At 41.3% G+C, this 25,822-nt stretch overlaps 1 protein-coding gene across 1 annotated transcript; it reads left to right on the top strand.

The window, feature by feature from the left end:
- Positions 1-24,853, top strand: LOC124271172 (nose resistant to fluoxetine protein 6-like). Its single transcript, XM_046706263.1, has 14 exons — positions 1-332; positions 12,653-12,799; positions 13,578-13,762; positions 14,174-14,246; positions 14,576-14,644; positions 15,115-15,205; positions 15,291-15,520; positions 16,481-16,648; positions 17,204-17,297; positions 18,600-18,692; positions 20,262-20,424; positions 21,497-21,576; positions 23,364-23,489; positions 24,700-24,853. The coding sequence occupies exons 1-14, from the start codon at positions 131-133 to the stop codon at positions 24,836-24,838; spliced, it is 1,860 nt and encodes a 619-aa protein (XP_046562219.1). The 5' UTR covers positions 1-130; the 3' UTR covers positions 24,839-24,853.
- The last annotated feature ends 969 nt before the right edge of the window (positions 24,854-25,822 follow it).

The raw sequence follows: 25,822 nt of genomic DNA, 5'->3' as shown, positions 1-25,822 counted from the left end.
ACGTGTTTGTGAACACAAGCGATAGGGACACATATCACATGCTCATGACAGAGCAGTAACGCTATAATTACCGGTCCACAAACCAAAGGTCGCACTGACGGCATATCCACACCAAGCAGTATAGCTTGTCATGATGGCTCTCTCTGCGGGTGGACGCTCAGATTATGTTTCCGCGGTTTTTGCTGCATTTTTGTCAGTGACGATCTTAACAACGGGCACCTGTCATCCGGAGTCATACAACGAAATCGTGAATCGAGTCTTTAATGGAGGTTACAGGACTAGCGATGTGGATCTTGATAAAAGACTTGAGGACACGCTTGAACGCCTTGAAGGTATGGTAATATTATATTAGGAGATGTGGTGACAATTAAAGGCTTGACACGTTTTGATAGCCCAGAAATCTGGACTGGTTAGCGATCGCTGCTGCGCAGACCATGAAACGGGCCGTCAAATATGCCCTTTTCAACTTTATTATTATAACGTACATTTCCAACCATTAAAAAGTTTAACTTCCACTCCCAGTGACTTAAATTATGATAAACAAATGTAAAATTGAAAGAACATGGAAGTCAATATGTACACCTTCATGGGCTGATCCAGGAATTTTGAAAGGAGGGGGTTCGAACCCATGAACCCCCCATTGGCGCCGTCAACGCAAAAAAAAATCTTCAATATGTGATCTTAAGTCATTTTCAAAATGGGTGTGTCTGTGTGTGTGTGTTCGAACCCCCTGAACCCCCCTCTGGATCCGCCACTGCACCTTTATATCTTTTTGCCAACATATAGCATAATATTGATCTATATATTATGTTGTGCTTTATTAGAGACCATGTAATATTCTCTGCTTTTATGCACATTGGAACTTCATAAAAAAATCAGTCAATCTTGTTCTTTGTACTGGGAGCTGAAAGGGTCGTTGTCGGCACAGGTACTACAGATATGTACCCCAGGTACGCTTCTGTATACAGATATGTACCCTAAACAAAGTCAAATTACAGAAATGTACCCGGTACCCTAAAAGGCGGACGAGTCCATATTTACTGAACCCAAAAACGAAACCGCATGTAGTTGTTCCCGTTCAACTGATTCCTAGTGGTATTCCTGTGCATTGCGAAATATCCGTTACTGTGTATTTTCATTACTTACATAACGCAATCAAATGTATCTAATACAACAGTATGAGAGTTCGAGTCAAGAATATGACACAATGGGAGTGGAATCGTCCAAGGGTACGTTTCTGTATTCTTATTATGGCCAAGGTACGTTTCTGTATGTAACGTACCTAGGGTACATATCTGTAGTACCGTGCCGACAACGACCCCTTCAGCTGTAGTGAATGTATATAAAGTGTCTGAGTGAATAATATTGTGACACACATGTTAAAGTGGAAAGGCTTATGAAAACAACTTTATGTTGCCTGTCTTGCATGAGGAATTCCACAACAATAGCGGCGATGGGGTAGACCAGTCTGCCTACCATCATTTTCTTTGGTAAAACTTTCAGTTTTTAAATGCATTACTTGCCATGGTGATCTAAATTGTGGACAATATATTTTGGTTTTTATTGATATTTACAAACAATTTGTAGAAATATGTATAAGTTAAGTTGTCATGGAAACCTGTTCAATTAAAACCAATTCAATATTGGATCATGACGTCATAGCACTGACGTTTTATATAGGGTGCCGTTATGTTTATCTCACAGTGCTGATGACAATTTCTGATAATAGTATGGCTAAATATTTTTATTCAGATTTCCTTCATGTGTTTATGGGGGCGGCGGGGTAGCCTTGTAGTCAAGCGTTAGCTCGTCACGCCGAAGAACCGGGTTTGATTCCCCACATGGGTACAATGTGTGAAGCCATTTCTGGTCTCCCCCGCCATGATATTGCTGGAATATTGGTAAAAGTGGCATAAAACCATACTCACTCACTCACTCACCCCAACAATAACAGATATAGTGGAGAGATTCTGTTGAAAATGCTAAACAAATGAATGAAAAATAAGCAGATATCTTAAATTACAATCAACAAAGATTACATGAGTGATATCAGGCAGTTGTTTGAGGCATGTATAAGTCAATACACAGAAATTATATCTAAATAAATCTTAGTCATCAATAATGGTGGTCCGATTAATTGAAATAATTGAAGACTGGTCGCAGTGAATAAACTTGTTTGCATTAACAATATTTTTCACTAGGTTGCATGACTTCTTTGAGATGCATTTTAGAAGTTGTATAGATGGAGGAAAACCAAGTTCTATGGATAGTCAACTTCTTTCTTGCAATGAGTGCGACCTTTCGGTGTAGGTACAAGTCACTTGCTTGATAACGGTGTTAGTACCTACACCGAAACGTCGCACTCATTGCAATAAAGAAGTTGACATCCATAGAACTTGGTTTCCTTCAAGGTGGCATGGTTTTGTGTCAATAAATATACATTTCATAAGCACTACATGCTCATTCCAAGTCATGACTGAATTTATCTTAAAGACTCCAGGAAGTTGATGTTCCTAACATACTGGGGCGGTGGGGTAGCCTAGTGTCTAAAGCGTTGGCTCGTCACGATGAAGACCCGGGTTCGAATCCCCACAAGGGTACAATGTTTGAAGCCCATTTCTGGTGTTCCTCGCCGTGATGTTGCTGGAATAATGCTAAAAGCGGCGTAAAACCAAACTCAGTCAGTCCTATCATACTAGTAATTAGAGCTCTGATCGTGGCCTAAGTGGCGAGACGATATATCCCGATACCAGTTTAATGAGGCAAGACGATATATCATGAAAGTATTGCCAAGAAACCTGTGACATGCTTATCATCACGATACAATGGTGGCGATACGATATGTATCCCGATACTTTACAATTTCTAATAACAGAGGGGCGGTGGGTTAGCGTAATGGTTAAAGCGTTGGCTCGTCACACCGAAGACCCGGGTTCGAATCCCCACATGGGTACAATGTGTGAAGGCCATTTCTGTTGCCATGATGTTGCTGGAATATTGCTAAAAGCGGCGTAAAACCAAACTCAGTCAGTCAGTCAGTGTAATAACAGAACAGATATGATAGGTAAAATGACTGAAACTTTATTTGTTATACAGCATTCACACACACTTAAAAAGCTGTTCATCTAATAAAGTTTCAGCATTTAATGCTTAAGAAAGTCAAACATATTCAGTGTACCTTGATCTAATATATGTTGAAGACCCGGGTTCGAATCCCCACAAGGGTACAATGTGTGAAGCCCATTTCTGGTGTCCCCTGCCGTGATCTTGCTGGAATATTGCTAAAAGCGGCGTAAAAACCGAACTCAGTCAGTGATCTAATATATATAAATCTGAAAGTGTAGCTTCCCTTGGGAAGTTGTGTTTCTACCAACTCAATGTAATTTATATCAGCATTCAGAATCACTAAAGTCTGCTTTCTAAATTTTATCTTCTCTTTGTTCTCTTTCTTAACAACGCTAAGACATCATTCATAGTTGTAAATAAATGGTGTTATGTGTCAAACAACTAAACCATATCTGCATATTTCAATTACTTGAAGACAATTATTATCAGCTCACAGAGTTTGTAAAATGTTCACACTCTGTGACTTGTACACCAACTCCTTTATTCATGTAACAAAGATAGACAAACAGATTCCTTTAAAGTTCAATTTGTTCTTAAATTTTAGAAGAATTTCAAAGAGACTCTTTTCCTATTCCTAATGCAATACACCTTACAACTTTAAGTTGTATTTAAGCTGTATCGGGATACATCGTCTCTTGTGGCGATACATCGATGTATCATGGACCCTCGCGATATAAATATCCTGATATATTGCCTAAATGTGTTTGTATCGATGCACTCGTATTTCGTAGTTGACGATGTAAACATCGATACTAACGATGAATCGTTACACCACTTCTAGTAATCCTTTAAAGGTCACATGCAACATAAAACACAACTTTGCAGATTCAGATACCTTTTGGTATGGACTTACCGAAACAAATCATCAAAAATGCAAATTCAACTTGCAAGTTGAAAAATAACGCGATGAAAAAAACTGTGCAAAATCGGAGTTCAAACGATTCACTAATTTTCCCCAAGCGCTTGGGGTAAAAGTGGTTTCAACAGCTGGGCTGCGCTGTGCTTGGCTGCGCAGCTTGGAAGCGGGTTGTCCGGCGAATACTCGGTGAAGGTTTTGGTGTGAGCTATTTTTCTAATTAATAATTTAGGTTCTGCCATTGACGTGGATGGAGGGATGGTTAGTTAACTCTTATATGCAGATGATATTGCTCTGTTGGCTGCTGACGAAAAATCTTTACAGCGTATGCTAAATTATGTCTCCTCCTGGTGCAAAAAGTGGCGTCTCCAAATTAACAGTAAAAAAAACAAAATTGTGCACTACAGGCCTAATTCTGTAGCTCGATCTCGTTTTATTTTCAGTTGTGGCTCTGCACAAATCGAAATCATACATGCATTTGGCTACATGAGCATTTGAATCAATGTATATGTAAATACTGCAATTACTCTGAAGTTGAAGATGAGATACATTTTCTAACCTCATGTCCATTTTATTCAGAAATCAGATCTACGTTATGGCTCAAAGCCAATGGAATTAACCCACAATTTGTTAATCTGTCCTAAACAGACCAAACTATATTTCTTATGCACTAGGGGGCAGTGGGGTAGCCTAGTGGTTTAAGCGCTGGCTCTTCACGCTGAAGACCCGGGTTCAAATCCCCACATGGGTACAATGTGTGACGGCGGTTCCCCGCAGTGAAGTTGCTGGAATATTGCTAAAAGCGGCGTAAAACCAAACTCAGTCAGTCAGTCAGTCTTATGCACGATCCTCAGCTCTCCACACCACTTGCCGCTACATTGAACGCTATGTTCAGGCGCAGAAAAGCTACTTTTATAATGTAATAATTTAAACAAATATCCGTGACTATTGTACTTATACCTGTCTTATGTGATATATTTTAATTATATTTTAGCACTTTCGCTATCTTAAAGACTTTTGATTGTAATTTAGTGTCTCATAGGCCATTTCTGTCCGGACAATGTACTGTGAATATGTGTAATTTTTAATCTATTGAGAATGTACGTTGTGTGACACCTAAATAAAAAAGAATTCTTCTCCTAATGTTTTGTTGATATTTCACAGGCGTAGGCTTTATGTACGTTATGACAGTAGATTACCGATTTAACTGTTTATATAATTTCATTTGTCTATTTCACCACATTTTCTTCTTACCGAGTCACTTTCTCAGTTTGATACTTAAAAGCAAAGTCATTATTTAGCGTTGACAGAATTTCTAACTGTAATTTCTAAATGTCGTTGTGACAATCAAAACTCAATGTCTGTTTTATTGACACCTATGTGTCTGCCTGCCTATCTGCTAATGACAATATTCAATACACAACTTCGATCACTGACCACATGCAATTTGAACTAAACACCTATCAGGCTATACACCATAAACAAAACGCATTTATTTATGGCCTGAGTTCGGTCTCTCTGTCACATTATATAATTACACAGACAGGCAGGTGTGATACTTGTACACATGACATGTAATGATGTCTGTTGATTGCACAATGTTATACACAAAAAAATGAGCATGTATTTACAAAACCCAACATCTCTATATATACACACACAATGAGCCGTGAGGGCATCGGCAAATGAACCAGCCGTTTCACTTGAGTGCACACCCACCCGCTTTGACTGGGTTCGGTATCGGGGCTGCTTCGTTTCTTGGGAAGTAAACCCAAAATACTAAATATTGCACTTTTGATTTGCGATTGTACGCTTATAATTTTGCTTATATGGTTTTTCGTAACCAGCAATGTATATTAAATGTCATGAATAAGTGATAATTGTGTTTTAATTATGTTTGTTTTTTTTTGGTTGCATGTGACCTTTAAAGATGTGAAATTTGCAAAAAGAAACAAGAAGAAAAGCTTTGTGCATTAACAAGAAAATTTGATAAATGATGCAAACCAATAATTTTCGATGATTGATTTGTTGTAATGAACCAATCATCAATTATGTGATTTTAACCAGTTTCCTACACCAGTCATCAGAAATCCAAAATGCATTATGTTGTGACAGTGTAACACATGGTTTAAGGTGAGGAAACGATTGTTTCCTTTCTTTTGAAACAATGCCACTGGCCACTGTCAGGACTCAGATGTTATTGTACAAGAGATCAATTGAAAAAATTTCCAAATTGAAGACTGCGCTCTAAAGTTTGGAACTGGAGAAAAAGCGTCTGCAGATGCGTCCGCTATTTTGGTTTGTTTATCAATACAATGAGTGCCGGTACCAATCTATTTTTTTTATTTGTATGGTTTAAAAGTCATGCAAAATGCAATTATATGACCAATAAGCATTATCAAAACTATTAATATGTAATGATATGAAAGAAATACAAATGTTATTCGTATTTTAGACTACATCATGAAAGTTACCTATTATGGTCATGGAAACTGACGATCGTATCAGGTGAACTGCTTCGAGAAAAGTGTACCACAATATATCGTATTGTTAAGTTTGACTTGCAGTATGCTAGTTAGCTGGTGTTATCTCCCACCGCTAACTGCAGCTGGTGTTATCTCCCAACCGCTAACTGCAGCTGATGAGCCCGAGGTGGCAGTGGTAATGTTAGACTGCTGGATTGAAGATAATAGATCAGTGCCTCTTTACTGTCTCAAGTTCATTTTAGATATTTGAAAACCATTTATGTCTTCATCAGTGCATATTGACTGTGTGTATTTTACCTGAAATGCCTCCCTGTGTTGCATAGATAAGTGATCTTCAGTAACCCGTGCTTGTTGTAAGAGGTGACTAACAGGATCCGGTGGTCAGGCTCGCTAACTTGGTCAACACACATCATTGTGTCCCAGAGGCGTAGTTCACTGCTCATGCTGTTGATCACTGGATTGTCTGGTCCAGACACAATTATTTACAGACCGCTGCTATTTAGCTGAAATATTCCTGCATGCAGCATTAAACAACAAACCAACCGACCAACCTCCCTTTGTTTTACTTAAGTCTTTAACTGTTTCGGCAGCGTGTGTTAGTAGATTTGGTCTTATGGGCTTATTTGAGGTACTTTTAGATTTTACAAACTTGTAATTTCGAAATTACTGAAATCATGAAGGAAATTATTCACATATATATTGTTAAGCAACTGACACAAGCTGATAGTCAGTAAATAAGATGACTGTTATCAACTCACATGATGTTAGCAAAACTTAAATACTCGATTCAGATTATGACAAGCTGCTACTACATCTTACTTCCTGTCACCACTTCAGACACTGATCTTTGACTAATTCCATCAATGTCGGAAATTGTTCGTGAAGGATTCTCTTTAGTAATTGTTTATCTTGGACAGCACATGTTAAATACACTTGTTTGCAAGCACAAAATGTCATGATAGGTATCTTTAAACAATTAAATGTACTTGGAGACATAAATAAAATTCGTACTTTATAATATTTGATGCCCAAATTTAGCCAATTTTATTGTATGGAGCCGAAATATGGGGTTTGAATTATTACAATGATATTGAAAGAGTTCAATTGAAAGCATGTAAAAGATTTCTTGGTGTTAAATCCAATACGATGAATACAATGGTGTATGGAGAATGTGGTAAATACCCAATGCACTTGTTTTCAAGTATCAGAGTTATAAAATACTGGTTAAATTTACTGAAGATGCCTTCTTATAGGCTACCAAAGAAATGTTACAATATAAATGATGCTATTCGATAAAAATGGACACACAAATTGGGTTTCTTCTTTTAGAAATTTTCTATTCTCGAAAGGGTTTGGTTTTGTATGGAACGATCAGTATGTTGATTCTGAGGGTAAGTTTGTTTTAGAACTAACACGAAGATTAAAAGATATCTTTTTCTTTGCAAGAATGGTTTGAAAAGTTATCACTTTCCAGTAAATGCTTGTATTATAAGATGTTTAAATGTATTTTTGACGCCGAAATTTATCTTTCATATCTAAATGTAAAAAAGTATAGGATAGCGTTAAGCAGATTGAGATGTTCTTCACATGATTTATTTATCGAAAGTGGAAGATTGAAAAATGTCAAAAAAGAAAATAGAACTTTCAAACTATGTGATCTTTTCTTTTAGTTTGCCCTGCTTATAATTCCCTGAGAAAGTTGTATATTAAGCAATATTATTGTGCCCATCCAAACCTTCATAAATTTTCAGTATTGTTAAATAACAAAACACATACTTCAAAACTTGTCCATGTTTGCTTACTATGCCATGTTGTTTAGGACAGAATATATCTCAGACCACAATGTAACCGACAGTTGACTATTTTCTCTTCTTCATGTATATCACATGTGCGTGTAATATTGATTTATAAATGTGTTGTACTACAGTACCGGAAATAAATGATATATGACATGTTAAACTTGAAGGATTCTCTTTCGTCTTGTATGTCACATGTGCGTGTAATATTGATTTATAAATGTGTTGTACTACAGTACCGGAAATAAATGATATATGACATGTTAAACTTGAAGGATTCTCTTTCGTTGTGTATGTCACAATAGCTGGAATATAATCATTTAATTTTGTTGGATGAAATGATGTTTACTTTTAATGTTGTTTTAAAGTCTTATTGATTGTCTTAAGAATTAAAACACTGAAAGATTATTTGGGGTTAAATGTCTTTTAAATCTAAAACAACAACAAAATGTCTTCACTTTGAAAATTTGAAGACCTTAAGTCTTGCCAATGTACTGAAGACATTCTCTTGAGTTTTAGCTGTCTTAGTGTTTCAGTGGATCTGTGTATGGTGAGTGTATATGATGAGTGTATGGTGAGTGTGGCGAGTGTGTATGGTGAGGTGTATGGTGAGTGTATGGTGAGTGTGTATGGTGAGTGTATGGTGAGTGTGTATGGTGAGTGTATGGTGAGTGTATGGTGAGTGTATGGTGAGTGTATGGTGAGTGTGTATGGTGAGTGTATGGTGAGTGTGTATGGTGAGTGTGTATGTATGGTGGGTGTGTGTGGTGGGTGTATGGTGAGTGTATGGTGAGTGTGTATGGTGAGTGTATGGTGAGTGTGTATGGTGAGTGTATGGTGAGTGTATGGTGAGTGTATATGATGAGTGTATGGTGAGTGTGGTGAGTGTGTATGGTGAGTGTATGGTGAGTGTATGGTGAGTGTATGGTGAGTGTGTATGGTGAGTGTGTATGGTGAGTGTATGGTGAGTGTGTATGGTGAGTGTATGGTGAGTGTATGGTGAGTGTGTATGGTGAGTGTGTATGGTGAGTGTATGGTGAGAGTGTATGGTGAGTGTGTATGGTGAGTGTGTATGGTGAGTGTGTATGGTGAGTGTGTATGGTGGGTGTGTGAGTCATGTATGGTGGGTGTGTGTGGTGGGTGTGGTGGTGAGTGGTATGGTGAGTGTGTATGGTGAGTGTGGTGAGAGTGTAGTGGTGAGTGTATGGTGAGTGGCAGTGTGTATGGTGAGTGTATGGTGGTGAGGTGTATGGTGAGTGTATGGTGAGTGTATGGTGAGTGTGTATGGTGAGTGTGGTATGGTGTGTGTATGGTGAGTGTGTATGGTGTGGTGAGTGTGTATGTGGTGAAGTGTGTATGGTAGTGTGTATGGTGAGTAATGTATGGTGTGTATAGAGTATGGTGAGAGTGTGTATGGTGTGTGGTGTAGTGAGTGTGTGTGTATGGTGTGTATGGTGAGTGTGTATGGTGTGTGTGTGTGGTGGGTGTATGGTGAGTGTGTATGGTGAGTGTATGGTGAGTGTATGTGTGTATGGTAAGGTGGGTGTATGGTGAGTGTGTATGGTGAGTGTATGGTGAGTGTGTATGTGATGGTGAGTGTGTGTGGTGGGTGTATGGTGTGTGTGTGTGTGGTGAGTGTATGATGAGTGTATATGGTGAGTGTTTATGGTGACTGTGTATGGTGTGTGTGTATGGTGTGTGTGTATGGTGTGTGTGTATGGTGAGTGTGTGTATAGGTGAAGTGTGTATGGTGTAGTGAGTGTATGCATGAGTGTGTATGGTGTGGTGAGTGTGTATGGTGTGAGTGTGTATGGTGTGGTGAGTGTGTATGGTGAGGTGTGTGTATGGTGTGAGTGATTGCATATATGAGTGTGTATGGTGAGTGTGTATGGTGTGGTGCATGTGTATATGGTGTGGTGAAGTGTTTATAGTGTGAGGTGAGTGTGTGTATGGTTATGGTGAGTGGATATAAGAGTGTGTGTATAGTGTAGTGAAGTGTATGTGAAGGTGAGTGCATATGGTGAGAGTGTGTATGGTGTAATGATGAGTGCATATGATAGGAAGTGTGTATAGTGTGTGAGTGTGTATGGTGAGTGTGTATGCTGTGGTGAGTGTGTATGGTGTGAGTGTGTATATGGTGAAGTGTGGTGTGTGGTGGTGAGAGTGTATGGTGAGTGTGTATGGTGAGTGTGTATGGTGAGTGTATGGTGAGTGCATATGGTGAGTGTGTATGGTGTGGTGAGTGTATGGTGAGTGTGTATGGTGAGTGTGTATGGTAAGTGCATATGGTGAGTGTGTATGGTGAGTGTGTATGGTGTGATGAGTGTGTATGGTGAGTGTGTGTATGGTGTGGTGAGTGCATGTGGTGAGTGCATATGGTGAGTGTGTATGGTATGGTGAGTGTGTATGGTGAGTGTGTATGGTGTGGTGAGTGCATATGGTGTGAGTGTGTATGGTGTGAGTGTGTGTGGTGAGTGCATATGGCGAGTGTGTATGGTGTGGTGAGTGTGTATGGTGTGGAGTGTGTATGGTGAGTGCGTATGGTGAGTGTGTATGGTGTGGTGAGTGTGTGGTGAGTGCATATGGTGAGTGTGTATGGTGAGTGTGTATGGTGTGGTGAGTGTGTGTGGTGTATGGTGAGTGTATGGTGTGGTGAGAGTGTATAAGCTGAAGTGTGTATGGTGTGGTGAGTGTGTGTATGGTGAGTGTGTGGTGTGGTGAGTGTGTATGGTGTGTGTATGGTGTGGTGAGTGCATATGGCAGAGTGTGTATGGTGTGGTGAGTGTGTGTGTGAGTGAGTGCATATAAGCAGTGTGTATGGTGTGGTGTGTGTATGGTGAGTGTGTATGGTGTGGTGAGTGTGTATGGTGAGTGTGTATGGTGTGGTGAGTGTTTATAGTGTGGTGAGTGTGTATGGTGTGGTGAGTGCATATGGAGAGTGTGTATGGTGTGGTGAGTGTGTATGATGTGGTGAGTGCATATGGCGAGTGTGTATGGTGAGTGTGTATGGTGTGGTGAGTGTGTATGGTGAGTGTTTATAGTGTGGTGAGTGTGTATGGTGTGGTGAGTGGATATGGCGAGTGTGTATGGTGTGGTGAGTGTGTGTGGTGAGTGCATATGGTGAGTGTGTATGGTGTGGTGAGTGCATATGGCGAGTGTGTATGGTGTGGTGAGTGTGTATGGTGAGTGTGTATGCTGTGGTGAGTGTGTATGGTGTGGCGAGTGTGTATGGTGAGTGTGTGTGGTGTGGTGAGTGTATGGTGAGTGCATATGGTGAGTGTATGGTGTGGTGAGTGTATGGTGAGTGTGTATGGTGAGTGTGTATGGTAAGTGCATATGGTGAGTGTGTATGGTGAGTGTGTATGGTGAGTGTGTATGGTGAGTGTGCGTATGGTGTGGTGAGTGCATATGGTGAGTGTGTATGGTGAGTGTGTATGGTATGGTGAGTGTGTATGGTGAGTGTGTATGGTGTGGTGAGTGCATATGGTGTGAGTGTGTATGGTGTGAGTGTGTGTGGTGAGTGCATATGGTGAGTGTGTATGGTGTGGTGAGTGTGTATGGTGGTGTGTGTGAGTGATGCGTATGGTGAGTGTGTATGATGTGGTGAGTGTGGCTGGTGAGTGCATATGGTGAGTGTGTATGGTGAGAGTGTGTATGGTGGTGAGTGTGTATGGTGAGTGTGTATGGTGTGGTGAGTGTGTGTGAGTGCATATGGTGAGTGTGTATGGTGGTGAGTGTATATGAGTGTGTGTATGGTGTGGTGAGTGTGGTGAGTGCATATGGTGAGAGTGTATGGTGTGGTGAGTGCATATGGTGAGTGTGTATGGTGAGTATGTGTGTATGGTGAGTGCGTATGATGAGTGCGTATAGGTGAGTGTATGTGTGAGTGTATGGTGTGAGTAGTGTATGGTGAGTGTTTATGGTGAGTGCATATGGTGAGTGTGTATGGTGAGTGCATATGATGGTGAGTGGTGTGGTGAGTGTGTATGGTGAGTGTGTATGGTGAGTGTATGGTGAGTGTGTATGGTGAGTGCATATGGTGAGCCAGTGTATGGTGAGTGCATATGGTGAGTGTGTATGGTGAGTGTGTATGGTGAGTGCGATGGTGTGCATATGGTGAGTGTGTATGGTGAGTGCGTATGATGAGTGAGTGTGTATGGTGAGTGTGTATGGTGAGTGCATATGGTGAGTGCATATGGTGAGTTTATGGTGAGTGTGTATGGTGAGTGTGTATGGTGGGTGCGTATGGTGAGTGCATATGGTGACTGTTGTGAGAGTGTATGGTGAGTGCGTATGGTGTGGTGAGGGTGTATGGTGAGTGCGTATGGTGAGTGTGTGGGATTGATGACACCTGTATGCTTGTGCACATGAATTTGATGATTTTTCAGGGATTACACGGAAGGATGTGATCACAGCAAGTGCCCGCTATCTGGAGACGTCTGCTGAGGTGGCAGGGGGAGTAAGTCCACAATGTTCAAATGACACTGTACTTCTGGTGGAGGGATTGATAGACAGAGACAGATGGGCTCTCCAGTGTAAGTGAAGACATTAAAATGCATGTTTTTAAATTGAAATTTTGGTGTCCTTTGTAATAAAAATGTGAGAACTCCGAGAATATCCTAGCAGGGTTTTACCTTGTCTCACAATGTACCCCCATCAATACATTTTACAGATCCTTTCTGGTAACATGAGTGTCCTGTAAAGTACCGGAATGGTGGAGTGTACGTTGAACTTCAGATAATTACTTCAGAGCCTGGAATGAATCAGTGGTCATGTCTACAGTGGTCATGACTGATGGTGAAATAACAGACCCCGATAACTGGTCTAGGTATGCCCTCGGTATTTTGGGTTTTCTGCTTCCATTCTCTACATGCGGGACTCACTGTTATGTGTCTTGTAAAACCCAGTCCTAGTTTTGACAGTGAAGTTATGTGACCACTTATAATACTCGTAGAAAGCTAATTTTGTCTTTTCAGAGGTTTGGTCCTATTCCAGATCGTTACATGTGTGATAAAACTTGTGAAATGAGAAGGTGAAATTGACTCCTGAGGATACTTTGTGAGTCTTCATCTACCTTACTCGTGCAGATCTGGGTTAGAATTGGTCTTCAGCAACCCATGCTTGTTGTAAGACAAGGCTCGCTGACTTAGACTTTCACTGTATCCCAATTGCGTAGATCAATGATCATGCTGTTGATTACTGGATTGTCTGGTCCAGACTCAATTATTTACAGACCGCCGCCATATAACTGAAATATTGCCGGGTGCGTCATTAAAGAACCAAACTTCATCGACCTGTTTTGTTTATTTGAAGTTCTGGACTCATTTGGCAAGCCTGGCAGTGGTCTGCTGCTGTATCAGCTCCACTGGCTGGGGTCATATGATGAGTGCAACAGCATCAAGGTCGCGGTGGAGAAAAGTCTGCCAGACAACTCTACCGTGATCACAGAGCCCTTCCGCAGTCAGTACTGCATGGCATACTATCCTGTGACAGCACAGGTGAGTTGTGCATACCATCCCGTGACAGCACAGGTGAGTTGTGCATACCATCCCGTGACAGCACAGGTGAGTTGTGCATTCCGTCCTGTGAAGGTTGATGCATACCGTCCCCTATCACTTCATGTGGGTTTGTGCATACCATCCTGTAGCTCCAGAACTGAGATGGTTAGTTCACAATCATCCTGTGTGTGCAAGTTGTTGAGGAAACAAGTCTCTCTGTGAGGAAACAAGCCTCTCTGTGAAAGGACGAAACAGTAACCAACCGACTCTTCAAATGCAGAACTTTGTCACTCTAAATTGTGTTGAGCTGCATGATTTACTTTATTTCTCCTCAAGATAAAGAGTAACTTAAAGCCTGTCCACTATAACATCGTAAAGTACAATACAGTCACGGCATGTCTTGCTATACAGATGGTGGTGGAACTAGGAACGTGTTTCCCGGACTCCTGCAGTGAGAAGGACGTTGCGATGATTCTCAATGGAGGTTGGTTGCAGTTGCATAATTTGTATTTTTGATGCTTGTTTCAGTTTTTATTATTAATATATATATTTATATAATTGTTTCTTGAAAAAACAATTGGCAAAAAATTAATTTGAAACTGTTTGTATTTAGAACATTTACACAAACTTTTTTGTATATAACATATGTATACGCTTACACGTCAAAAATTTGAAAGTGACAATGTGGCTTTGTTCAGTATGTGTATGAAACATTGAACATTATCAACAGCATTATTTTGTTAAGCAAAGGTTTATCCTGTGTAAGTTTAGCTTTGAAAAGTTATTATCACTTACATTTAATAAATGTTTCAGTCCTAACAGAAATAAACCTCAACTTGACAGTAAGCTCAGTGAGCTGCAAGGAGAGAGATGTGCCCATTTGACTCTGCTGCCTCCGTTGTCATGTGACTCTGCTGCCTCCTCAGTGAGCTGCAAGGAGAGAGATGTGCATGTAAGTATGTTCCTGTAACCATGGTAACTTGACAGTAAGCTCAGTGAGCTGCAAGGAGAGAGATGTGCCCATTGACTCTGCTGCCTCCGTTGTCATGTAAGTATGTTCCTGTAACCATGGTAACTTGACAGTAAGCTCAGTGAGCTGCAAGGAGAGAGATGTGCCCATTGACTCTGCTGCCTCTGTTGTCATGTAAGTATGTTCCTGTAACCATGGTAACTTGACAGTAAGCTCAGTGAGCTGCAAGGAGAGAGATGTGCCCATTGACTCTGCTGCCTCCGTTGTCATGTAAGTATGTTCCTGTAACCATGGTAACTTGACAGTAAGCTCAGTGAGCTGCAAGGAGAAGAGAGATGTGCCCATTGACTCTGCTGCCTCCGTATTGACTNTGTCATGTAAGTATGTTCCTGTAACCATGGTAACTTGACAGTAAGCTCAGTGAGCTGCAAGGAGAGAGATGTGCCCATTGACTCTGCTGCCTCCGTTGTCATGTAAGTATGTTCCTGTAACCATGGGAACAGATTATGTATGCAAAGTGATCTTTAGTGCATATGATTTGTCTTCTTGGTTTTCCAGAGTTGTGTTGGCTATTTTTGCCCTCCTCCTTTTGACCGGGACAGCATTTGACATAGTCTACATCCAGATGCCCAAGTGGAGAAGTGAGGAACTGAAGGTCCCTGTGTCCAGTAACAGTAAATACAGCGCTGATCTCCTGGGACTGTCTGGCAGTAGTCTGTCTTCAGGGGAACACACCCCGCTGCTTAGTGAACACATCCCCAGGCAGGCAGACGATGTCTACACACCAGGTGGGTGGTATGTGATTGGTTGGTGAATGATGATGGTGTTTTCTGATTGGTTGGTTATGCATGATGGTGATTTGTGATTGGTTGGTGATGATGTTTTGTGATTGGTTGGTGATTGACGATGGTGTTTTCTGATTGGTTGGTTATGCATGATGGTGATTTGTGATTGTTTTGTGATGATGTTTTGTGATTTGTTGGTGATTGATGATGGTGTTTGTGTTACACCAGAGTGAGATTGTGTAAAAGGTTTTGGCAGCAAGATGATTCTGGCGTCCTCGGTGTACACCAGAGTGATATTGTGTTGCAGGTGTTGGAGGCAATATGGTTCTGGCGTTCTTGGTGTACACTAGAGTGATATTGTGTTGCAGGTGTTGGAGGCAATATGGTTCTGGCGTTCTTGATGTACACCAGAGTGATATTGTGTTGCAGGTGTTGGCGGCAAGATGGCTCTGGCGTTCTTGATGTACGCCAGAGTGATATTGTGTTGCAGGTGTTGGTGGCAAGATGGTTCTGGCGTTCTCGGTGTACACTAGAGTGATATTGTGTTGCAGGTGTTGGTGGCAAGATGGTTCTGGCGTTCTTGATGTACACCAGAGTGATATTGTGTTACAGGTGTTGGTGGCAAGATGGTTCTGGCGTTCTTGATGGTGTATTGTGTTGCAGGTGTTGATAAGATGGTTCTGGCGTTCGGTGTACACTAGAGTGATATTGTGTTGCAGGTGTTGGTGGCAAGATGGTTCTGGTGTTCTCGGTGTACACCAGAGTGATATTGTGTTGCAGGTGTTGGTGGCAAGATGGTTCTGGCGTTCTCGGTGTACACCAGAGTGATACTGTGTTGCAGGTGTTGGTGGCAAGATGGTTCTGGCGTTCTTGATGTACGCCAGAGTGATATTGTGTTGCAGGTGTTGGTGGCAAGATGGTTCTGGCGTTCTCGGTGTACACCAGAGTGATATTGTGTTGCAGGTGTTGGCGGCAAGATGATTCTGGCGTTCTCAGTGTACACCAATGGGAGCAAGCTGCTCAGTACCAAGCAGTCCTCAGACAGTCTGCGGGCGGTGCATGGGATCCGTTTCATCAGCATGTCATGGGTTATACTTGGACACACCTACTTCTTTGGGCTTTCAATGTTTGGTATGTCCACTTTACATGTTCTATGTCTCGTTCATCTGTGTCTCAACAACAAGATCAAAATGGTATTTCTGTTAACATTTAGATTAAGGCAACAAATACCCTATTGTGGCACTTAGACACTAACCCTTAGACAAGGTGAAGCTGACCAGCCAACTGACCAGTAACAGTTGCCTTCAATAAGTGAGCGAATTTAGTTTTACGTCACTTTTAGCAATATTCCGGCAATATCACGTCAGAGAACACATTGTACTTATGCAAGGAATCTTCAGCGGGATGAGCAAGGCTACCCCACCGCCACTGCCTTCTATGAATCATTTCATGTCTCATTATTTTTATATTTGTTTTTATTGATTGCTATATATATATATATTAAATGAAGACAGTGGTAATCTAGTATATGCCCAGTACAAACAATATAGTAACAGTATTGATGAGCATATCAGTTCAGGTAAGGCTTACCTTCGACTGACCAAATAGTATCCCGTTCTAGATTTGAAACCGAAAAGAAGATGAGGCTGAGATTTGGTAAATGCTTTATGTTTTGTTTTATTCCAGCAAATATTTCAGCATTACCAAACCTGCTGACTCGGTGGACATTTGATGCCATTGATAACGCCACTGTCTCCGTGGACACGTTTTTCCTTCTAAGGTTTGTTCATCAGTCGAACTTACTCACACTGCCCAGTTTGTGTTCTGACATTAGGATCCGGGGTAGAATAGGTCTTCAGCAACCCATGCTTGCCACAAAAGGCGACTATGCTTGTCGTAAGAGGCGACTAACGGGATCGGGTGGTCAGTTTTGCTGACTTGGTTGATACATGTCATCGCTTCCCACTTGCGCATATCGATGCTCATGCTGTTGATCACTGGATTGTCTGGTCCAGACTCGATTATTTACAAACCGCCACCATATAGCTGGGATATTGCTGAGTGCGGCATAAAACTAAACTCACTCACTCTGACATTGGGTCAATGTTGGGACTGCGTCATCACTTACGATGGCCAATGTCGGATGCTGTCTGGGAGGTTACCATGCTTAAAGAACCAATCTTGAACTTTATCCGTGAGCTTAAAATGTCTGTCACTGCAGTTTGTATTTAGTGGTGTAGTTCATTTCTGGAGAAGAATTATCTCCCTTGGAAGTATTCTTAACGACATGTTGTTGTGACACATGGCGTCATGGAGGGTGGTCCGGACTGTTATGAAGGCTCATGGTGTCGTCTGCGAAAGTGAATGAATTATATATTTCTTGAATTTTTCAACATAGTAAATAGATGAACTCGTAACTTGCAGACGGAAACATTCTACGATGATTTGCGTAACATTGGGGTGTTGACAGTAAGGTGAATTAACTCACACATTCAGGTGCCTTGGCTTGTCATGTCTACTCAAAGTGTTTCCCCTTTTCAAGCTGGAAATATCCATAGACTGAGGAAAAGCTTTGGGGTTCCAGACAGTACCATTAAAAACTCAAAAGTAGAATAAACAATACATGTTGAAGTGTCCTCCTCATTCATTTCGTTTTCCCTTACCAAAGCCTTACATAGTTTCTTACTGTATAGTTTATTAGTATATATTCTGTTTGTTCCAAGTATTGGGTTGCTCAATAATGACATCAACCGCTAATCATGGTGACAACCAACACTATATTCTGTTACCTGCTGAGCTGAAATCGGTTAGTTTTTTCTTCATGAATATTTAGTATAGCTCATCGGACTGAAAGTTTGAATGCTGTGTTCAATATGGCTACTTTGGCAGCCATATTAAAACTTAAAAAGTAATTTCTGCCTCAAAAAGACTCTTGTGAAATTGTTCAATAGGCATACCTGGTTCTGTGTACTGTGATGTTGGACTATGAAGTATTTCTCACCCAAGAAGATTATAGTGCACTTAATTCTCTCAAAAATCGGTTTGGCTGTGTATTCCATGAAAACATGGTCGTGTGTTTCAGTGGGCTTCTGGTGGCATACCTGGCACTGAGGGAACTGAAGAAAGGTGAAGGTCGTATCAACTGGTTCATGTTCTACTTCCATAGATACTGGAGGTGAGGTTGATGTCTTTGGTCTTTCTGCTTGTAGTTTGAGAGGATGGTGGGCACTTTTTGAGGAAAAAGTAAAAGTTTTATTCTTTCGCATATGCCTGTTTACTAAAAATGAAATATATGCAGCAACACTGTTCGAAATAGACATCACCCAGATTTGTTCTTGGGCTTATAGGTTTAAATTTAAACCTACTTGCTGTTCATCATGACATATTCCACTGTTTCAGGTTGACTCCGCCCCACATGCTGTTCATCCTTATATATGACAACTGTTTCAGGTTGACTCCGCCCCACATGCTGTTCATCCTTATATATGACAACTGTTTCAGGTTGACTCCGCCCCACATGCTGTTCACCCTTTTATATGACAACTGTTTCAGGTTGACTCCGCCCCACATGCTGTTCACCCTTTTATATGACAACTGTTTCAGGTTGACTCCGCCCCACATGCTGTTCATCCTTATATATGTCCACTGTTTCAGGTTGATTCCGCCCCACATGCTGTTCATCCTTATATATGACAACTGTTTCAGGTTGACTCCACCCTACATGCTGTTCATCCTTATATATGACAACTGTTTCAGGTTGACTCCGCCCCCACATGCTGTTCACCCTTTTATATGACAACTGTTTCAGGTTGATTCCGCCCCACATGCTGTTCACCCTTTTATATGACAACTGTTTCAGATTGACTCTGCCCACATGCTGTTCATCCTTTTATATGACAACTGTTTCAGGTTGACTCCGCCCCACATGCTGTTCACCCTTTTATATGACAACTGTTTCAGATTGACTCTGCCCCACATGCTGTTCATCCTTTTATATGACAACTGTTTCAGGTTGACTCCGCCCCACATGCTGTTCACCCTTTTATATGACAACTGTTTCAGGTTGACTCTGCCCCACATGCTGTTCATCCTTTTATATGACAACTGTTTCAGGTTGACTCTGCCCCACATGCTGTTCATCCTGCTGTTTCAGGTTGACTCCGCCCACATGCTGTTCATCCTTTATATGACAACTATGTCAGGTTGACTCCTGCCCACATGCTGTTCACTGTTTCAGGTTGACTCTCGCCCACATGCTGTTCATCCTTTTACATGACAACTGTTTCAGGTTGACTCCGCCCCACATGCTGTTCATCCTTTTATATGACAACTGTTTCAGGTTGACTCCGCCCCACATGCTGTTCATCCTTTTATATTCCACTGTTTCAGGTTGACTCTGCCCTACATGCTGTTCATCCTTTTATATGACAACTGTTTCAGGTTGACTCCGCCCCACATGCTGTTCATCCATTTATATTCCACTGTTTCAGGTTGACTCCGCCCCACATGCTGTTCATCCTTTTATATGACAACTGTTTCAGGTTGACTCCGCCCCACATGCTGTTCATCCTTTTATATGACAACTGTTTCAGGTTGACTCCGCCCCACATGCTGTTCATCCTTTTATATGACAACTGTTTCAGGTTGACTCTGCCCCACATGCTGTTCATCCTTTTACATGACAACTGTTTCAGGTTGACTCCGCCCCACATGCTGTTCATCCTTTTATATTCCACTGTTTCAGGTTGACTCCGCCCTACATGCTGTTCATCATGGTATATGTCGTGATGTTCAAGTATTGGGGAAGTGGTCCGATGTTCCCCCAGACGGGCAACGACCCATCTTGTAAGACCAACTTCTGGGTGAACATGTTGTATCTGCAGAACATTGTCCGAGACGATAAGCAGGTAACCTTCCTGTCAATCTGCTGGAAAAGCATATTAAGACAGCTCAATAGCATGTGATTTGCAGTGTCTAAAAACTTCAATTTTTACTTTATCCTTACTCATACGTTATTGCTTATCTGCCTTTGTTCTGAGGCGAAGTGGAAACCTCTGTTCCATTGTTCCCTAGTGAACAGTCTAAAAATAGCTCCCCTCAACTGGGCCTCTGCCTTCCCACGCCAGCTTCTCACGCCAGCTTCTCACGCCAGCTTCTCACGCCAGCTTCTCACGCCAGCTTCTCACGTGACCATAGGCTGCTTGTCACTCTCTCCATTATAGCGCCCAAGCTATTTTTATGACCAACGTCAAATAGTGGAGAGCGGGGACAGCTGGGAGGGCCCTTAAGACCATGAGTCAAGATTAGACTGTTTGATAGGGCAGAAGTTTCGACTACACCTCAGAAGAAAAGGGAGATAAGCAATAACGTGTGAGTAAGGAAAAGTATAAAATATTAATTTTATCATAAAAATCACATTATGCATCTTTTGGTCAAATGATTTTGAAGTTGATTCTGGATCTACAGATGATACCTAGAGTTATTTCCAGCGTTTGGTATACTTTCAGAATTATTTAAGATGAAACTCTGACATTGTGAGTTGGTTGGTTTGTGGTTTAATGCTACACTCAGCAATATTTCAGTTATATGGCGGCGGTCTGTAAATAATCCAGTCTGGACAAGACAATTCAGTGATCAACAGCATGAGCATCAATCTCTGCAATTGGGATACGATGACATGTGTCAACCAAGTCAGCGAGCCTGACCACCTGATCCCGTTAGTCGCCTCTCATGACAAGCATGGGTTGCTGAAGGCCAATTTTAACCCGGATCTTCACGGGTAGACATTATGAGTTGACAGTGGTGACCAACATCTGTCTGTCCATCTGTCTGTCCATTAAACATCTTTTCCATTTGAAGTATGAGCTTGAAACTGAGAATGCCAAGCACTATAACAGAACCCTGATTGTTTATTGAGTGGATATAAAAGTCGTTTTCCTCAACTGTGGAAAATTTTCAATTGTCATCATCTATTTTCAGTGCATGGGATGGGCGTGGTACCTTGCAAACGACATGCAGTTCTACGTTCTCAGTCCACTGATATTTGTGCCTCTCTATTTGTGAGTAAATGTTTTGTCTACTGAGCGATGTCTGTCTTTCAAGATCATACCAGTTCAGTGTTGGACTACAGTAGTTGCTGAGCCCACACGTTCCTGTCCTGATGGACTATATTTGTCTTTTCCGGTACCCAGTTATCAAATATGGTGTCATCAGGTATCACGATACAATATTGGTATTATTAAGTTGTGGTTGAATACCCAGATACTAAATATAGGAGGTTTGGTTGTCAACCTGTACCATGGCGCTAAATACCCAGATACTAAATATAGGGGGTTGTGTTGTCAACCCGTACCATGGCGCTAAATACCCAGATACTAAATATAGGAGGTTTGGTTGTCAACCTGTACCATGGCACTAAATACCCAGATACTAAATATAGGAGGTTTGGTTGTCAACCTGTACCATGGCACTAAATACCCAGATACTAAATATAGGGGGTTTGGTTGTCAACCCCATGGCACTAAATACCAAGATACTAAATATAGGGAGGTTTGGTTGTCAACCGGTACCATGGTGATAAATACCCAGATACTAAATATAGGAGGTTTGGTTGTCATACTGACACTAAATAGATACTAAATATAGGGGTTTGGTTGTCAACCCGTACCATGGCACTAAATACCCATGGGGTTTTGGTTGTCAACACTAAATACCCAGATACTAAATATAGGAGGTTTGGTTGTCAACCCGTACCATGGCACTAAATACCCAGATACTAAATATAGGAGGTTTGGTTGTCAACCCGTACCATGGCTAAATACCCAGATACATATAGGTTTGGTAAACCTGTACCCAGATACTAAATATAGGAGGTTTGGTTGTCAACCTGTACCATGGCACTAAATACCCAGATACTAAATATAGGAGGTTTGGTTGTCAACCCGTACCATGGCACTAAATACCCAGATACTAAATATAGGAGGTTTGGTTGTCAACCCGTACCATGGCACTAAATACCCAGATACTAAATATAGGAGGTTTGGTTGTCAACCCGTACCATGGTGCTAAATACCCAGATACTAAATATAGGAGGTTTGGTTGTCAACCTGTACCATGACACTAAATACCCAGATACTAAATATAGGAGGTTTGGTTGTCAACCCGTACCATGGCACTAAATACCCAGATACTAAATATAGGAGGTTTGGTTGTCAACCCGTACCATGGCACTAAATACCCAGATACTAAATATAGGAGGTTTGGTTGTCAACCCGTACCATGGCACTAAATACCCAGATACTAAATATAGGAGGTTTGGTTGTCAACCCATTACCATGGCACTAAATACCCAGATACTAAATATAGGGGTACCTGTACCATGGCACTAAATACCCAGATACTAAATATAGGAGGTTGGTTGTACCGGTTCAGACGTGAAACCGATATGTATTGTGATACAGCTGATCGAAAACCGGTATTTTGACTAGCATTCGGAAAACTTCAGTGAATCTCTCAGAAATCTTCGGATATTTCCATTGTTTACATTGTTCCTTTCCTAGTTTCATTTGTGCCAACATTATTTACATTTTTATTTTGTCATGATTAAAAGCTTTTTATTAAAGCCAAGTCAAGCATCGTGATTTTGTTGTGTTTTTGCTTTGTAAATCAAGCATTAACTCGATTATAAGTAGTTTTTGTTGAAGAAAACTTCTTGCAATATATTGCAATACATATCGCAATACATGCTTTTGCGTCACAATTTATCGCAATGTGAAAATTCCTTGCAATACTCACTCACCCCTAATAGGATGAAATACTTTGTGTCATTTAAACCATAATGTTGCAGCTCCTCGGTGTTGGGTGCCGTTGCTGCCGGAGTGTTCCTTCTGGCGACGTTCATCACTACAGGCGTCATCACTAGCTACTACTCCATCCCTGCAGGCATCACTGAGTTGATGACTCAAGCCCCAGGGTAAGTAGGAAATAGTCACACTGTGGAGATGACAGCTACTAGCTACTACTCCATCCCTGCAGGCATCACCGAGTTGATGACTCAAGCCCCAGGGTAAGTAGGAAATAGTCACACTGTGGAGATGACAGCTACTAGCTACTACTCCATCCCTGCAGACATCACTGAGTTGACTCAAGCCCCAGGGTAAGTAGGAAATAGTCACACTGTGGAGATGACAGCTACTAGCTACTACTCCATCCCTGCAGGCATCACCGAGTTGATGACTCAAGCCCCAGGGTAAGTAGGAAATAGTCACACTGTGGAGATGACAGCTACTAGCTACTACTCCATCCCTGCAGGCATCACCGAGTTGATGACTCAAGCCCCAGGGTAAGTAGGAAATAGTCACACTGTGGAGATGACAGCTACTAGCTACTACTCCATCCCTGCAGACATCACTGGGTTGACTCAAGCCCCAGGGTAAGTAGGAAATAGTCTCACTGTTGAGATCACAGCTACTAGCTACTACTCCATCCCTGCAGACATCACTGAGTTGATGACTCCAAGCCCCAGGAGTAAGTAGGAAATAGTCTCACTGTTGAGATCACAGCTACTAGCTACTACTCCATCCCTGCAGGCATCACTGAGTTGATGACTCAAGCCCCAGGGTAAGTAGGAAATAGTCACACTGTTCCAGATGACAGCTACTAGCTACTACTCCATCCCTGCAGGCATCACTGTGTTGATGGCCTCAAAGCCCCAGGGGAACAATAGTCAGGAAATACTCACACTGTTGGAGATCACAGCTACTAGCTAAGCCCACTCCATCCCTTGCAGACATCACTGGGCTACTGTAAGACATCACTGAGTTGATGACTCAAACCCAGGGTAGGAAAATTGGAAATAGTCACACTGTGGAGATCACAGCTACTAGCTACTTTACTCCATCCCACAGGGAGGCATCACTGAGTTGATGACTCAAGCCCCAGGGTAAGCAGGAAATAGTCACACTGTTGAGATCACAGCTACTAGCTACTACTCCATCCCAATGCAAGCCCCAGGCATCTCTTGAATCACAACATGCATGACTCACTGGATTATCTCTGAAGTCCGTAAGTAATGTAGTCTTGTGAACAACATATGTTTATATTGAAATCAGTTTTGTTTGAGTGTTTGAAACATTCAATCCATGTGCTCCGTGATCACAAAGACAGATGACTTTCCCTTGCAGGAGCGTGGACTATATGTCCAAGTACTATTATAAACCCTGGTGTCGGATGGGGCCCTATATCATCGGTCTGCTCGCTGGTTACATCCTATACAGAACCAAGTGCAAGATCAGGATGAACAGGGTGAGAATCTTCATATAAAAGTGAAATAATGTGAAAATATCAAATCGGACATTTTCCAACCTTGGATAGAATCTTGGCCTAAAAATTGATTTCATGTGAAGTCACAGTCTTTACTACTTTTCGTTTCTGTACGTCTACTCAGTGATATCGTTACTAACGATGTTATTATTATAACCAGGATATTTAAAATTGGAAACTAAAAATATGTTTGATAAATATTTCAGGAAAATTTGAAGTCAAGTTAAGAAGTGTCATTGTGCTTGGAAAGTGCATTGACCAGAGTAACCAAATTCATATCGATTTCTCTTGCATACAACAAATCTAATAAGGGAGATGAGTGGAACATGTGGATTGGGTGACTCATATACCATTTAGGAAATTACTGGTCATTAAGATACTAAGAATCAGGATATCAACACACATGATAATTCAATTTAGTGTCTTCTGGCGCCTGCCTGTCTGAAGGTTTATTTGGTTGAATGCTTCACAAATGACTTAAGCTCACTAACGAAGTAAATTCATAATGGAAGAATTTGATTGTACCGATTAAGTCTTGGGAAGAAAAATGAAATTAATTAGTTGTGCAGCTGAGATAAGTCATTTTTTATATGATGTAGGACATTATTTCAGGGGGAGGAGCCAAAATAGTCAGGAGTTCTATTTTGTTAAGTTGTCTGGTGAGTGGTGAGCGATTTTGGGCCCCACCGTTGACTTGAGAGGTTCTCTCTGTATATTGAGAGAATGGCTCAGATGAACTTATAGCGTTAGGAGTTGTACAAGGAATCAACACGTTCTTCCATTGAAGTTTGTGAATCTGTGTTGTGTGTAGACCAGGAAAACTAGGCAATATCTGAGGACCTTTGTGTGAGAATTCATTCCAGACTACTAGTAAATGGATTTGAACAACATACCGGACTTATCTTTAAATATCCATCTTAGCTACATCACCCCCAGAACAAGAGTGGATAGACAGATTGCCTAGGGAGAAGGGCACACCCTCAG

This window comes from Haliotis rubra, unplaced genomic scaffold (genome assembly GCF_003918875.1).
Source record: "Haliotis rubra isolate DU_JTF1 unplaced genomic scaffold, ASM391887v1 Scf1580, whole genome shotgun sequence".
In the NCBI taxonomy this organism is placed as follows: Eukaryota; Metazoa; Mollusca; class Gastropoda; order Lepetellida; family Haliotidae; genus Haliotis; species Haliotis rubra.
Note: the sequence above shows the minus strand (reverse complement) of the source record. Positions and strands in the feature narration are given on the sequence as shown.